This window comes from Sylvia atricapilla, chromosome 22, assembly GCF_009819655.1.
Source record: "Sylvia atricapilla isolate bSylAtr1 chromosome 22, bSylAtr1.pri, whole genome shotgun sequence".
In the NCBI taxonomy this organism is placed as follows: domain Eukaryota; kingdom Metazoa; phylum Chordata; class Aves; order Passeriformes; family Sylviidae; genus Sylvia; species Sylvia atricapilla.
This window is the reverse complement of record NC_089161.1, coordinates 6,917,957-6,933,133: the sequence shown is the minus strand read 5'-3', so window position 1 is coordinate 6,933,133 and position 15,177 is coordinate 6,917,957. Positions and strand designations below refer to the sequence as shown.

General features: G+C 54.9%; 3 protein-coding genes across 6 annotated transcripts; all 3 read left to right on the top strand.

Annotated features, from left to right (window-relative positions):
- The first annotated feature begins 76 nt into the window (after positions 1-76).
- Positions 77-2,650, top strand: SLC25A34 (solute carrier family 25 member 34). Of its 3 annotated transcripts, none has more exons than XM_066334464.1 (5): positions 77-812; positions 1,340-1,405; positions 1,760-1,912; positions 2,003-2,137; positions 2,210-2,650. In XM_066334464.1, the coding sequence occupies exons 1-5, from the start codon at positions 357-359 to the stop codon at positions 2,591-2,593; spliced, it is 1,194 nt and encodes a 397-aa protein (XP_066190561.1). In that variant the 5' UTR covers positions 77-356; the 3' UTR covers positions 2,594-2,650. The 3 variants fall into 3 exon arrangements, with proteins under 3 accessions (XP_066190561.1, XP_066190563.1, XP_066190562.1); XM_066334465.1 differs by having other exon boundaries at positions 78-812; positions 2,229-2,458; XM_066334466.1 differs by lacking the exon at positions 2,003-2,137 and having other exon boundaries at positions 2,229-2,458.
- Positions 2,651-2,680: 30 nt separating this feature from the next.
- Positions 2,681-5,521, top strand: TMEM82 (transmembrane protein 82). 2 transcript variants are annotated; one of them, XM_066334467.1, is made up of 6 exons: positions 2,681-2,876; positions 2,949-3,021; positions 3,237-3,411; positions 4,167-4,575; positions 5,095-5,282; positions 5,391-5,521. In XM_066334467.1, the coding sequence occupies exons 1-6, from the start codon at positions 2,798-2,800 to the stop codon at positions 5,454-5,456; spliced, it is 990 nt and encodes a 329-aa protein (XP_066190564.1). In that variant the 5' UTR covers positions 2,681-2,797; the 3' UTR covers positions 5,457-5,521. The 2 variants fall into 2 exon arrangements, with proteins under 2 accessions (XP_066190564.1, XP_066190565.1); XM_066334468.1 differs by having other exon boundaries at positions 2,754-2,876; positions 2,949-3,056.
- Positions 5,522-7,439: 1,918 nt separating this feature from the next.
- On the top strand, positions 7,440-11,435 carry FBLIM1 (filamin binding LIM protein 1). The gene is made up of 8 exons (XM_066334484.1): positions 7,440-8,156; positions 8,908-9,125; positions 9,501-9,634; positions 9,727-9,838; positions 9,928-10,097; positions 10,190-10,368; positions 10,464-10,581; positions 10,894-11,435. Exons 2-8 carry the CDS (start codon positions 8,945-8,947, stop codon positions 11,005-11,007), a joined length of 1,008 nt encoding a protein of 335 aa, XP_066190581.1. The 5' UTR covers positions 7,440-8,156; positions 8,908-8,944; the 3' UTR covers positions 11,008-11,435.
- Positions 11,436-15,177: the final 3,742 nt, after the last annotated feature.

The window sequence follows — 15,177 nt, the reverse complement described above, 5'->3', positions numbered from 1 at the left end:
CCTCTCCCTCCGTTTCTGTTTCAATGTTACTCCGCCTTTTTTTTTTTTTTTTTTTTTTTTTTTTTTTTTTTTTTTTTTTCCCTGCTGCTTTTCCCTGTTTGCCCCGGGGCAGCTCCGTCACGCGAGACCGGCCTCGGCTGGACGCGGCTGCCGGGGGCGCGCTGGTCTCTGCCGGTGCCCGCACCCCCAGGCCTGACCTTTGCCTCACATCCCATCCCCAAACTGGGGGCTGGATTGGGAAGGGGGGGTTTGGTTTACAGGAGGCGGCGCTCCTTCACTCGCTACCCTCGGATTTTTTTTCCCTGCGGTTGTTCGGGAAGGTGGAGCCTGGGGCCGCCCCCGCGGGCAGGTGCCGGATGGCGGCGGGGACCCTCGCCCCCTGCCCTTCCGACTCCCAGCAAGAACTCCCGTGCGCCCCCCAAAACAGCCCCCAGGCCGGGGGGGTGCCCCCGGCCACCGATCTGGTGCTTGGGGCCACGGCCGGCTGCTTGGCCTGCTTCCTCACCAACCCGTTGGAGGTGGTGAAGACGCGGCTGCAGCTGCAGGGCGAGCTGCAGGCCCCGGGCACGTACCCCCGGCCCTACCGCGGGGTGCTGCGGGCGGCCGTGGCCGTGTGCCGGGCGGACGGGCTCGGGGGGCTGCAGAAGGGGCTGGCGGCCGGGCTGCTCTACCAGGGACTCATGAACGGCGTCCGCTTCTACTGCTATTCGCACGCCGAGGACGCTGGCTGGACCGGGTATCCCGGCGGGACTGTGGCCGCCGGGGCCGTTGCCGGGGCGGTGGGAGCCATCGTGGGTAGCCCCGCGTACCTGGTGAGTGCTGCTCCGCCCCAAGGCCGTGGAGTGGGGGGGCGGGTGTGTTTTGGGGATCCCCCGAAAAGGTTCGGCATCTTGCCTGCATCCTATAAACACTGGCTTGGTGCATTCTCTCTTCCCCTGCTTTGCTTCACACACCCTGCCCCCCAACGTGGGGCTGCGCTGTGCATGCTCTCCCCCTGCTTTCTCCCCCAAATCTCCCTCAGAAAACCAGCAGAGAACTCTCCCATAAGGAATTGACCCCAAAAGAAATTGCGGGGGTTTCCCCCCTCCCATTTTAGAGGGTTTCCCCGGTTTTTTGAGGTTGCAGTGGGGGTGTACAGGGTCTCTTTGTGCTGGATGAGAGAGGTAAAAGAAACGGGATTCAAAGTCAGGAGTTACCACTTGGCTACTCAGCTGTCTTCCACCTCTGTCGATGAGGCTGAAACTTCCCCTCAAAATCTGCTGAGAAGAAGATCGGGGACCATAGCCGATCCCAGTGGGGGCTTTGGAGGGTTTTGTTACTTGGCATTGTCTCCCCCAAGGTCAAGACCCACCTTCAAGCCCAGACAGTGTCGGCCATGGCCGTGGGCCACCAGCACAACCATGAGGTGAGTGGGGACAGGGTTAGAGTGGGGGGACACAGAGGATTTGGTGGGACCTTGTCCGTTCATGCTCGGGGCCCAGTGGGGACGATGCTATTTTGGTCAGCAGGAATTTAAAGCTGTTGTTTGGCTGGTTGGCCCGGTAATGATGCTATAAATAACAGTGTGAGAACAGAGGGGGTGTGACAGGCACGTGGGGCTGTGATACTGAATCAGGAGAATCCAGACTCCCCCTGAGATCTCTCCAAAGCCAATAGTGGCTTTGTGTCACCAGTGACCAGCGGTGGTGGGAAATTTTCGCCGGGTAGGATGCACCATTCCTGTTTTTTCCCATTTTCCTCAATTTCCTCTCTTTCCCAGAGCATCACCAGTGCTTTCAAGAGCATCTACCAGCAGCACGGGGTGGTGGGGCTGTGGCGAGGAGTGACAGGTGCCGTGCCCCGTGTGACTATTGGCTCGGCTGTGCAGCTCTCCACCTTTGCCTCCGCCAAGGACTGGGTCTGCGAGCGCCAGGTGAGAGGGAAATGTGCTGGATCCGGCCGCCGCCGGCCCCCCATGCTCCCTTGTACTGTTGGGAAGAGCTGATGCCGGCGCTTCCTGCAGTGGTTCAGGAAGGGCAGCTGGGCAGCAGTGCTGGCGGGGGCCATGGTGAGCAGTGTGGCTGTGGCTGTGGCAATGACACCTTTTGACGTGATCAGCACCCGTCTCTACAACCAGCCAGTGCACGCCGACGGCACAGTAAGGCCAATCCGGATATGGCACTGGCGACACGCCACTTTTCCCAGGATTGCATCCAGCAGGGGTACACAGCTGGCTCCTCTCTCCCCAGGGCAAGCTCTACCGAGGTTTTTTGGATTGTATCGTGCAAATCTCCAACAAAGAGGGGCTGCTGGGCTTGTACAAGGGCATTGGCGCTGTCTACTTCCGCCTCGGCCCCCACACCGTCCTCAGCCTCTTCTTTTGGGACAAGCTCAGGAACATGGTTCAGCACTAGCAGCCCCCAGGGCTGTAGGACAGACTCCTGCCACCACCACCAATGTTAATAAAGAGGTTTTTCTATTTTTGGTGTTGTTTTGGGGTCTTTGGGTGGTGCAGATGGGGGGCATTACAGCATTGAAATGCTGCAATGCCTCAGGGTGGAGAGGAGAATGGCAATTGCCATTGGGGGAGATTAAAGTTGCTGGTGGTCCCTGAGCGCTTCCATGTGCATCACATCCCTGTTCTCCTAATTTTCACCTCCACGGGGCAGCTGGAGCTCATATCCTCCAGCCAGGACTCCAGCTGCCCTAGCTTGCCCCAATAATGATTTACTAGCTGCGGGGTGGGAGCAGTCCCTGCCTCCGCCCCGCGGACCTTGGAGCCAGGGCCTGGCTACACTGTGGCTTCTCTCCATCGAAAATGCCTTCCCTGGGGTCCTGGCTCCCAGCATTGCCGGGGCTGGCATGGGGCTGGGCACTGCTGGATGCGCTCCTGCAAGGTGAGATCCCCCGAGGGTAGCCTGGGGACAGCCCAGGGGACACCAGTGACCCACTGCTGCCTTTCCCCGCAGGGCTGGTGGGTGCCTGTGCTGTCTCGGTGCTCCGCAGCCTCCTGAAGGTTTATCTCTACATCCAATGCAGGAAGTAAGCACCAGTCCTTCATCCCCTCTGGGGGGAAGGTTGGTTTTGGGGATCTGATCATGGGATCTGCTGTTGGGCGACGGCTCTTGGCACCCAGGGGTGCAAGGCAGGGCCTGCAGCCTCTGCTGCAAAGCACAGAGAGGGATGTCACTAAGGCTTGTCGCCCCATTTTGGGTGACATCCCCCCTGGCTCAGCATTCCCCCCCTGCTGTTCCCAGCAACCCGGAGAGGCAGGCGGAGAAGGAGGCGATTGCAGCGCAGCGGCCCTTGCTGGAGCTGCTGCACGTACTGGTGCTGACCGGTGTCCTGGCCCTGGTGGGCTCCCGTGTGGCTGCGCTGGTGGTGCTGGAGTTCTCCCTGCGAGCTGTCTCCACCATCCTCTCCCTTGGAAAGGTGAGATGGCATGGGGGAAACCGAGGCACGGTGGGGTATGGCGTGGATGGAGCTGGGAAATTGGGAATTTGTTCAGCACCCACGAGGGGCTGTGGTAGGGAGGGGCCATGTGTCCCTTTACACCTCAGCCAGCTGTCCCCAGGTGAGCAAGAGGCCAATGGTCCCTGGCTGGTCGCAGTGTGGGCACAGGCACTACCCAGGGCAGTGCCTGTTCCCCTGTGCTGGCATTGTTGGATACCTCCAGTTCTTGGACCTCCGTGGCCAGGCGTGTAACTGAAGGGCTGGAGCATGTCCAGAGATGGGAATGGAGCTGGTAAGGGGCAGGAGCACCGAGAGTGGCTGAGGAAGGTGGGAAAGAGGCTCAGCCTGGAGAAAAGGAGGCTCAGGGGGTCCTTCTGGCTCTGCACAACTCCCTGACAGGACAGGGCAGCCAGGTGTGGACTGGGCTCTGTTCCCAGGAAACAAGGGGCAGGATGAGAAGAAATGGCCTCAAGCTGAGCTAGGGGAGGTTTCAATTTGATATTGGGAAAAATTCTTCATTGAAAGGGTGCTCAGGCACTGGCACAGGCTGCCTAGGGCAATGCTGGAATCATTGTCCTGGAAAGGGTTCAACAAGTGTTTGGGTGAGGCATTTGGGGACGTGTTTAGAGGTGAATATGGCAGTGCTGGGGGAATGGTTGGGCTCATTGATCTTGGAGGTGTTCTCCAACCTCACCAATTCCCTGATTCCATGAACCCCTCCCACTGCTTTGCAGGGTGCCCACAGCAGCCAGCTCTACCTGCTGTGCCAGTACTCGCTGGGCTGTGGGGTGTCCTGCGGCCTCAGCTTCCTGCTGGAGGGGGCTCCGCACCGCAGCTGGAACCTGGTGCTGGCGGCGGGGCTGTCGGGGCTGCTGGCGCTGCACGCCCGGCGCCTGGCCCGGCACGTCTGCACCCTGTACGAGCTGCACAGCCAGGCGCGCTACTGCGGCGTCTGCATCCTGCTGCTGGCTGCGGGGCACGGCATCCCGCGCCTGCTGCGCAACGCCCTGGCCCTCACCTTCGCTGTGGCTGACTTGGCCGCTGTGGAGCTCATCAACCACGACTTCCTCTCCACGGGCGAGGCCGTGCGCTTCTGGACCCCGCTGACCATCTGCTACACCCTGCTGGTCGTCTACATGCAGGGTGGGTGGCGGGCTGACCCATCTCAGGGGGGTTCTGAGTGGCACGTGGGGCTGCGTGGGGTGTGTTGGGGGTGTGATGGGGGTATGTGGGATATACTCAGGCTGTGTGGGGCTACTGGAGGCCACCTGGGGCTGTATAGCGGCAGATGCGGGGTCCTGGGGTTGAATGCAGAGTATATGGGGTGTCCTAGGGATATGCAGGGAGGACATAGTGTCCCTTAGGCTGTGTAGGTGCTATATATAGTGCATGCTGGGGGTGTATAGGGCCCATATGGGGTGTCCTGGGGGTCTTGTAGAGGGTGTATGTATCTACATCCCAGGTGTACATAGAGGGTACTGGGGGTGTATAGAGGGTACATGGGGTGCCCTGGCACTGTATACGGGGTACATGGGATGTACTGGAGGCGTAAAGGGGCTACATGGGCTATACATGAAGCCACCCCATGCTTGGTTTCCCCATTGTGGGGTTGTGGAGGTCCGAATGTCCCTGTGGTGGCTCCCCAATGTTGTATCCTCGCAGAGGAGTCCCGGCAGAGCACGGGCAGGGGGTTGGTGTTCCGGACTGTGGTGGTGCGGATGGGCGGCCTCTTCATCCTCCTCCTCACCGTGGGCCGATGGACCGACATCCTGCACGTCTTCCTGTCACTGCTGGGGGAGCTATGGTGTCTGCTCTGCTCCGGGGTCCTGCTGGAGTCCTGCTGGAGGCAGGTGAGAAGGGGGGACACCTCCCTGCCACAGCTCCGGGGTGAGGGGCTGGTGGCAGCCCCGAGGCCACAATGTGAGGCCTTTCGGCTTCTCTTTTTCCATCCCCCACAGGATTTTGACCAGCAGCCTCACTTGGATAGTTTGTCGGGATCCAGATCAGAGGAGATGTCCCGATGAGCCACGGGGTGTAACCAGACAGCAGAAACTCAGGGTGGCTTCGCTGGGCACCCTCAGAATCCTCCCATCAGAGATCCCCCATGGGGACTAAGAAAAAACAGCTCCTGTGTCACCCTGATTTTTTAGCCTTCTGATGTGTTTTCATTCTTGGACTGGAATTTTCTTACACTTGTAACAAAAACAAAGATGGATATTTTGTAAATATGCATTCCTTCCAGGGGGAAGGACAAATTGATAGACTTCTAAGTTGACCACTGGGGTCAGAGAGGTGTTACTCTCAGCCCCCAATCCCTAAACAAATTCCAAACCCTATAAAAACCCCAAATCATAATAAACTTCCTTTTTCTCTCCTCACTTCTCAACCTGAGGGGTGAGTGTGGTTCTTTCATGTCCTCTAGCAACACTCCTGGAAGGCATCCAACTCCATCCCATGGGATGGAGGAGATCGGGAGGAAGACTCATGTTGCCCCTGTTCTTTGGGGGGACCCTGTAATGTTGCAGCACTGCTGGGGTATGTTCTCTGGTCCCAGTGGGATTGCATGATGCTGACAGATGTCCCATCCTTGCTGGCTGCAGGGCCATACTGTCAGGGGCCTCCAGGGGGTTATAAATCTCAGAAAATAAAGGTTTTTTCCAGCAAAATCCATGAGTGGAGCAAACTGGGGTCCCATTGTAGTGGAAAAGCACTTCCGGGGGTGGTGGTGCAGCTTTTTGAGGGAGATAGGTAGAATTCCTCCTTGGGGAGGGAAACTGAGGCACGGAGTGGGGTGACCCTCTGGTTGGGTGGTTGGGAAGTGCCCCTTGCTGTGCCAGGAGGCAACAGGCCCTGTGAAGGTGGAGTGCAGTTTGGGGAGGGGGTTTCAGGCTACCTGGGCATGGATCCCTAATGAAGGGGGGGGAACAGGAGGGGGTCTGGGGTGGGGATGCATAGAAGACATACGAGGCATTTTGGGGATAGAGCTGTAAGGGGAGGTAACTGAGGCTGTATTGGAGGATAAGGGTTATCCTGGGGCTCTATGGAGATGTTATGGCTGTATTGGGGTACACAGGCACTCCGGGGGTGTATGGGGGGCTCACGGGGCACCCCTTGGTGTCGGGTGCCCTGAGGGTGTGTGAGGCTCTCAGGGGGGTCACTGGGAAGACCTGCAGGGCATAATCCCAGAGCATATATGGGCACCCATGGGGTCCTGGGACACCCTGAGGAGAGACGGGGCACCCTTGGAGCACTTTGCGGAGCGTGGGACAGTCGAGGTGTGAATGGGGCACCCTAAGGACATACGGCCCCCTCTTCCTCCGCCGGGGGCTGTGGGGCAGGCAGGGGGGAGGAGGAAGGGAGGTGGAAGAGGAGGAGGAGGAGGGAGGAAGGGGCGGTGATGCCGGGCGGCTCTGCCTTCCCGCTGCCCCCGCCGCGCCCGCGGAGCGCACGGAGGGACCCGCACCGGCTCCCCAGGAAGGGGTCGGGGACAGGGTCACCCCCAAGGGCCTGCAGGGCCGCCTCCGGGCAGGCGACCCCCCGCCCCCATCCCGGGCAGGGAACCTTGCCCGCAAGGTACGACCCGCCCAGGTAGGGGACGGGGGCCACCCTCAGGTAGGGACCACCCCCAGGTGTGGGATTGGGACCCCAACCTCCAGAAAGGCACAGGGGACACCCCAATATGGGACACGGGACCCCACACGTGATGGGATAAGACAATGGGACCAAGAGCCGTCCCCAAGGAAGGGACTGGGGACTCTCCCAGGGAGGGGATGGGAGAATCCCAGCAGGGGGACACGGTGGGGCTACCGCCCCATAGGGAACAGCGCACTGCCAGGTAGGGGACAGGGAGTTGTGAGGCTGCATGCTGGGACACGGGATGCCGGCGAGGCTGCAAGGCCACCCCGCAGGTGAGGGACGAGAGGACAATGAAATCACTCAGGGTGGGGGAAGAAGGCACAAAGCGTTGTGTATCTCCATCCCATCCCTTTTCCTTGGGCGTCCTCGGAGCACCCTCTTGAGGGGTCCCTGGGGCAGGGGACAGAGCTGAGGTACAGCCCTAGAGGGCTATGTCCCATCCCGGTTTTGGGGGTTGTGGGGATACCCCATAAGTGGCCTAAGCTCCCATCAATCCCATCTGAGCTCCCATCCCAGGAGATTTCAGGGAAACCAAGGGGGTTCCTTTCCAGTGTGGCCTCGGCCCCCCCCAGCCAGGATAGAACTACATGGGGGGGGACCCCATTAATGCACCCCTCGAGCCTTGATCAGCCCGATGGCCCCTGGCTGGGGGGCATCTGGGGGGTCCCGCCACAGGGCCGCCGGGATCCCGACTGCCCCGGCACAAAGAGGAATGCAATGAGCACATGGTTCCCATTAACCCTGGAGAATTTTTTTTTTTTTTCTTTTTTGATTTTTTTTTTTTTTAGGTTGGGTTTTCCACAGCTCTGCTGGGGAGCTGGCGGCTCCGGTGGGTGAGGAGCTGGATGAAGGCCGGTAGCGCCGGTAGCCGGCGGGGAGGGAGGGAAAGAGGGAGCGAAATGTTTGGGGTTCTTTTTCCTCTTTAATCCCTTCCCTGCTTGAGTCAGAGGCTGAAGTCACCGACAGGAACATCGCAAAGCTTTTTCCTCACCTCGGGGAGTCTGTCTGCCCTCAAAAGGATGTGCTGACCCCTGCAAGTGGGATTTTAGGGGAGCAGAGCTGCATGAGACCAGGAACTCATCACACAGGTATTTTTCAAGCTGCTGATTCACCTCAGGGATGAATCCTGCTTCACCAACACAGCACCCTGACTAAAGCCTCAGGGTTCCTCCCCTCCAAACCATTCCATTTGGGAAGGGGAAGCTTCATCACAGCTGCTTTTCCCTTTGTGAAGTAGGAGAAACAGCCCTTTTCCTTCCTGAGTAGGGTTTCTCGGGGTCGGGCATATCCTGCCTGTGCTGCCGGGTGCTGCTCATGGCATGTGTCAATGTCAGGGACGTGGTGATTCACAGCACAGTTTTCCCATCTGGAAAAACAAAAGGGGGAGATGTGCAGAGCTGGAAGTGATTGGCAGGATATTTGGGATAAGGAAGGAGGGAATGGGGATGTAGAAAGATTCCAAAAGATGGGTTGCAAAAGCAAAATCCTATTGCGGCCCTGTTTTTTATAAGGAAAGGTGGATATTTCCTGGTGCACATGGGGGAGTTTAGTCCCAGGTGGGTGGGAGCAATAAGAGGAAATATAGGAGATTCAAATGCTTATGAAAAGGTGGGATTTGGCCACAGAGGTGTGAAAATGGGAGATATCAATTGCTGCCTCACCTGGACTCTGTACCCTGTGTCCTCCCAGGCATGAGACCATTTACTGCTGTGACGTGGACACTCATTCCTTCTCCCTTTCCGGGAGGAGGGAGGCGAGTTGATGCCGAAGAGCAACACGGCTGCAGGAGCTGCCAGTAAGCCTGTGAGTTTTACTCTCTTTCTTTTTTATTTTCCCTAGAGTCAACCCCCAGTCCAGCCCTTCCACAGTTTCAGTGATGTTGCCAGGGAAAGTGGAGAAGAGAATTGCTTCGTCTGTCTTCATTACCCTTGTGCCACCACGGAGGGTTGTGGCCACCAAGGAGAAAACCCAACAGGACCCGCAGCCAGATGGTGCCAAGATCCCTGGCACCCATCACCCCCAGATCCTGCTGTCACCCCCTACGTTGCCCAGTGGAGGTGAGGGGTGTCCATGGAGGGCTGTGAGCAGTGTGGAAGGATGGTGATGGGGCTGAGGAGGCTGTGGAGATGCTTTGCCAAAGGATGTGTGTGCAGAAGGGGATGTGGGGCTATTTTTTGGGGGAGTTATTCCTTAAATGCCTGCACCCATCCCAGCTTGGATCCGGCTCCTGGGGATGGGCTGTGTTTGTTCTCCATTGCTTGGCTTATCAGTGCTGTTTGTCCCCTCTTGCCTCGATGGCGTTTGCTTTTAGGGCAGGTCAGTGAGCACTGCTGAAAGGTGTTGGGACGTTATTGTGACAGGGCATTATAGTGACCCAGTGTTACTTGACATTATTGATCCTCTGAACCCCCCATGTCTGTCTGCTGCTGCAGAAACCCACCCAGTGGCTCCTGTACATTCATCCCCACCAGTGACCCCCTTCTCTGAAGTGCCCCAGCCCTTGTCCGTGGAGCCACTGGGTCTGGCACTGCAGCAACTGGACCTTGCAGCACCCACCACCCTCCAGGTGAGGATAACAGAGTGCAGTCCCCCCAGTGCCTCAGTTTCCCCACCTGCAGGGGTATAACTAACATGGCTTTGCCCTTCCCCACTTGCCAGGCCCCTTCCACCTTCCCTGCTGAATTGCAGTCACGCACATTTTGCCAGGAGCAAGCAGGCAAGCAACAGTGGCAGGATGCAAATGGGTACCCAGAGAGGGACAGCTCCAGAGGTAAGGGGAGATTCAGCTGTGCATGGGCTCATCCCCACTTAGGGAAACTGAGGCATGCAGCTTCCAGCCACTCTCCCTGCTTCTTGCAGACATCTGTGCCTTCTGCCACAAAGCACTGGGGCCGCAGGAGCCAATGGTGGAGGCAATGCAGAAGCAGTACCACCCTGACTGCTTCACCTGCCGCACCTGCCACCGACTCCTGGCTGGGCAGCGCTACTTCCAGAGAGAGGGGTGTCCCACGTGTGACACCTGCTTCCAGGTACCCATCCTCCTTCGGGTAAAACCAGCACCCTTGGAACATCCCTTGGGGTGTGGGCTGGTGTCTCATGGCATGTGTTCCCTAAATTCCAGGCTATGCTGGAGAAATGTGCCAAGTGCCAGAGGCTGATCACAGAGCACATTGTCCATGCCCTGGGCAAGGGCTACCACCCCAGCTGCTTCTGCTGCGCTGCCTGCAGCCGGGCCATTGGCACCGAGAGCTTTGCTGTGGACGGGCAGGGTGATGTGTACTGCGTGCCTGACTTCTACAGGTTGGCAGTGGGGGAGTGTCTCCCACACTGGGAGTTGGGTTCAGCTCATCCCTGTCACCCTCCAGGGCTCACACTGCTCACATTTGCTCCATCAGGAAATACGCTGCAGTGTGCAGTGCCTGTGAGCGTCCCATTGTCCCCCATGAGGACGAGGACACCTACAAGATCGAATGCCTGGGACGCAGCTTCCACGAGAGCTGCTACTGCTGTGAGGTATGGCCCCAGGGGCTGGGGGACCCCCAAAGCCAAGGGGGTGGCACTGAGCCCTAGCTGAGCATGGACACAGGGATGGCAGCATCCATTGCTGTTTTTCAGCCTGCAGTTTATCTTACAAGTAATGCGGAAAGGGAAAATAAAATTAGGTGGTGATGATAATGATGATGTGTTTGGAGAACTTCAGTTTTGCATGCTTTTGATGTAGTTTGTCACTTTTTCGTAGTGCTGGGGGGTTTCTCGGGGAAAATAGGATGTAACACAACACAGGAACCCCTAAAAGGTGGCTTCCTTTTCCCCTCTTGCTCCCAGAGCTGCAGGATGCCCCTGTCACTGGAGCTGACCGAGAACGGATGCTACCCCCTGGATGACCACCTTCTCTGCAAGTCCTGCCACGTCCGCTGGCGCAATGAGTCATCCTGCTGAGACCCTACAGCTCATCAACCTCCTCCAGTGCCAGGCACCATAAAGGGGTTGCCCTCAGTGGGATGTGCCCTGTGACTGACCCTGGGTGCCTGCTGCACCCCCAAATTACTGCAGAACCGGGTTTTCATCACCAAAATGTCCCCAGGACCCTGACCCCATGGACTGGTGGGGTGGAGAATTGTCGATACGTCCCAGCACAGCTCTGTGTTAATGATGAATATAAAATGCCCTGATGGAGCAGCAATGAGGACTGGAGGTTTTGTTCCTTATTTCTTTTTTTAAACTCCTTTTTTAAGGTCAGTTTGGTTTTCTTGGGTGGTGTTTCTTTCTTCACAAGCTTCCTTGGGGTTTCACTGAAATGTTTCTCTCTGTGAAGAGCAGGCACTGATTTAGTTACTCACAGTTAAATAAAATCCTGAGTTTAAAAACTCTCATTCCTTTCACGCACCCTGCATTCCAAACCTATCAAATCCAAATTTAAAAATAAGGAAAAAATGGTGGGTTTGGATTCTCTAGGTGTGGCAAGAGTTGGGTCACTCAGGTCTGTAACAGTTGCATTTACGGGTGTAGCGATGTGGCAGATGCTGCTGTCACCTAGAGTGTTGTTTTTTGGGGTGGATATGGGATCTGGCGATTTTCATGGTGTTCATTAAAGGGATGGTGTGGTTTGGGGTTTTTTTTTTGCTATCTATCCCAGAGCCGGCAGAGGGCAGCCGGAGCACAAATTCCTCCATCAGGCAGCAAAACTTCAGCTAAAAGCATGGCACAGGGCCGGGACACTGGGAAAGATGGACAGCCCGCTTTCTGCATGTTATCCAAGATTGTATCGCTCTGCTAGTGGAAGCTTTTTGATCTCCTCTCAGTCCAGGCCTCAAACATCAGAAATTAGACCATTTCGCTGTACGCCCAACATCTGCGCAACCGATGTTGCCGATGCTTAGTGGTTTTCTTTGCGAGGGCGTTGCAAACCAGGCAGAGAAACTTTTTAACTTTCTTTTTAACCGAAAGTGTTTAAAAAGCCACAAAGCAAGAGCAGAAAATAGCAAGAGCACGTGAGATGATGTTTAACGCTTTCCTGATGGAAAATGGGAGCTGCAAACAAAGAAAACAACCACCAGACCAGCAGCTCCTGGATCACGTATATCTCCAGTGTGTGCTGTGTTTGTGAGTGAAGGGGTTAATGTTGGTTAATTAATCACATCAATAACTATTTCCAAATTACTCTTCCCCGTCTACAAAGCTGGTTACTCAGTGTTTATTACCGAGCATCTCTGGGCCATCAGTCAGCTCATAACTTGCTTTAAACATATTTATAAATAAATTGTGGTCTGTCCTGGTCACGTAAGTTGGTGGCTTTGGGTCTGGTTGGGTGGGAACTCCTTTTCCCATGCCAAGGAATTCCCGTGCTCCAAGTCAGCTCTCAGTTTCCAAAGCTTCTTGCACTGTGAGGAAAATCTGGCATCAAAATGATGCTAAAAAAAGTAAAATGATGTGGCAGTGGCCAAAGGGAGCAGGAAAAAGAAGGCCCAGAGGGCAAAGAGCTGCTTGCTTTTTGTAATATAGATATATTTCCACTCAAGGTTTTTGGGGACAATGGAAGTGCAATGCTGAGCAGTGTTTTGGATGTGTTATTGCAAGCAGAGGACTGGTGGGAAGGAGCTGGGTATTTCCCTCCTGGAGCCTTCTAGCATGTGCTGTTGGCACTGGGACTGCAGAATTTTTGGCTAGAGATAAGCAGGGAAATGCTTTTATTTACAGGCAGCCTTGGAGAGGGTCCTGGAAAGCAAGGAGAAAGGAAAGGCACTGCTGGAGAGTTTGGCGGCATGGCAAAGGGATGTAGTGTGGTCAGATTTGTCATAATTTTTCAGGAGTGGAGGGTGACATGGGACAGAGATACATGGACACAGACAAGAAGACAAAAAGGCTGATTTAAGCTGTCTTCTTCCCGGATGAAGGGAGAAGCACTATGAGCCGAGGCGTGGGGAGCATTGCTTTGCCTGAAAAGCACAGCTCCGTGTTTTCCCTTGGGAGGAGCTCGAGGAATTTTGAGCCGCATGCAGGAGATTCCGCAGGGGTGAGGCTGCAGGAGCTGGATCCTGTCCTGCTGCCAAGCAAATGCAGATGGGCTACAGTGGCCAGCCTGTCCTTGGGCTCCTCACCCTGTCACGAGCACTTCTGGAAGCACCTGGGTCTGCAAAAATAAACCAACCACATATCCTGCCATAAAAAATAACATTTTGGGGGGGGGCGAGGCTCCAAAGCCTTGTGGAGCACCCCCCAGACCACCCGGGTGTAAAACACACTCAAAGTCCCTCCTCTTGTCCCTGTGGCAGTGCCAAAGGGCAGAGAGGATCACAGCCCTCCAAATGGCTCCAGCCCTTCCCCTGGCTGCTGCAATACGCCTGTCGGCTCTTGCAATCCCTCTTGGCAGGCTGAGGAGAGCGGGAAGGACCTGGCTGCCTTCCAAGGAGCAGCAAATGCAAATATTTCCTCACTTCAGGCTGGGTGTGGCCTGTATATAAAATTTCTTTGGGCTTTCCCAGCAAGGCATCCGATCTCTCGCCCTGCTGTGAGGCCAACTTGCTCCCAGGAATACAATAGTGCGTCCCATAAAAAAAGCCTAAAGGTTATCTTTTTACAACTCAAAGGACTGCCTGATTTTTCAAAAAGAGGTTTTAAATTGAAGAAGAAGCTGCCAGGCACAGCTGTAGTGGTTTTAAATCAGTGGTTAAAATGTTGCTTCATGAAATAAAAACCCTTTTTGCAAGTTCCTTCGGAAAATGGAAGATTTGTAGTGTGGAGCAAGGAATGTGGGATGATAAAGGGGCTGGAAAAGCCGCTGGGACCCAGGTTGGGTGCTGGTGATGGTTTTTCTCAAATAAGATAGAAAGAGCTGCAGGAAAACTGTGTTTTTCTTTTTGGATCCCAGGTTAATGGCAGTCACATCCTAGCCAGCTCCCTGCAGCATTGTTCTTCCCCACAGAGCATTCAGACCTATTTTCTGCAGTTTCCTTTGACACAGCCTAAAAAAATTACATTTCTTAAATGAAACGAAGTCTTATCCTGCTGATTCTAGGAGAGGCAAAAACCAGCAGGGATTATACCAGGAACAGCCCAAGCCTGGATTTCTCCAGCTCATACAGCACAGGTGGAATATATATATATATATTAAAAAAAAAAAAAAAAAAAAAAAAAAAAAAAAAAAAAAAAAAAAAAAAAAAAAAAAAGCTGTGTGCTAATATTCTCCTTTCCCCCCAGTTTTCCTGACTAAACTGAACCACCCACTGCCACTATGTAGTTTGAAAACACATTGATTTTGATAGCATGAGGGAAAAGGGATGAGGTGAGCGTGCAAGCACATTACCAGGCTGCAAGTGCTATACTGGCTTGTTTATAAAATAAAGGATAAAAAGCCCAACCCACCCTATTTCTGAAAACAGACGCACGGCACACACCTGCGAGCAGGGTTTTGCTATTTCATATCTCAGATTTCCTTCCTTCTATCAGTGATTACAGCATCTTGCAAGCCTATTTCCTGAAAATTACCAAATTTCACCCAGATTTCGCTTCAAATGGTTGAAGTTGTATCTTTATTTTGCTGGTATGTCCAGGAAAGCAGCGTGAGTGAGGTGTTTCATTGAAATAAAAAACAGGGTATTTTTCGAAGAGGTTATCCCCTTCATCAAGGTGGATTATTGACCTCAGGGATTTATCACAGAGGGGAAAAAATTGGAGAAGTGTGGGGAATAAATATATATTATAATATCTCCCCTAATTCTCCGTGAGGTTAAGCTTTTCCTCACAGCCAAGCTGGGGAATATGCTTTAAATCTCATTTATTGGATTGCTTCGTCTGAGTATGAGGTCTGTTTGGGTTTTTGGTTTATTGTTGTTGCTTTGGTGTTTTGTTGGGTTGGGGTGTTTTTATTTTTTTTTATTTCTTTTTCGTGAAGCGATCGCGCTCTAGACAGGGAGTTAAGGACAAAGTGTTTCGGGAAGAAAAATAAAAATTCCTGAAGAAAGGAGAGAAAACGAGGAGGGAAAAGCGGGCTGGGGCAGACACAAGGCGGCGGCGGCCGCGGCTGTCCCCGCCGCCCCTCAGGCGCTGCCCCCGCGCTCCGCTCACAAAATGGCCGCCCAGCGACAAAATGGCGGCGGCGGGCGGCAGGGG

Bases quoted from the DNA above. Each gene is read 5' to 3' on its own strand.
- SLC25A34 (XM_066334464.1), top strand. From the start codon at position 357: ATGGCGGCGGGGACCCTCGCCCCCTGCCCTTCCGACTCCCAGCAAGAA. The intron at 813-1,339 runs GTGAGTGCTGCT...GTCTCCCCCAAG, and splicing joins TGGGTAGCCCCGCGTACCTG to GTCAAGACCCACCTTCAAGC. The intron at 1,406-1,759 runs GTGAGTGGGGAC...TCTCTTTCCCAG, and splicing joins GCCACCAGCACAACCATGAG to AGCATCACCAGTGCTTTCAA.
- TMEM82 (XM_066334467.1), top strand. From the start codon at position 2,798: ATGCCTTCCCTGGGGTCCTGGCTCCCAGCATTGCCGGGGCTGGCATGG. The intron at 3,412-4,166 runs GTGAGATGGCAT...ACTGCTTTGCAG, and splicing joins CCATCCTCTCCCTTGGAAAG to GGTGCCCACAGCAGCCAGCT. The intron at 5,283-5,390 runs GTGAGAAGGGGG...CATCCCCCACAG, and splicing joins TGGAGTCCTGCTGGAGGCAG to GATTTTGACCAGCAGCCTCA.
- FBLIM1 (XM_066334484.1), top strand. From the start codon at position 8,945: ATGTTGCCAGGGAAAGTGGAGAAGAGAATTGCTTCGTCTGTCTTCATT. The intron at 9,839-9,927 runs GTAAGGGGAGAT...TGCTTCTTGCAG, and splicing joins AGAGAGGGACAGCTCCAGAG to ACATCTGTGCCTTCTGCCAC. The intron at 10,098-10,189 runs GTACCCATCCTC...CCTAAATTCCAG, and splicing joins CGTGTGACACCTGCTTCCAG to GCTATGCTGGAGAAATGTGC.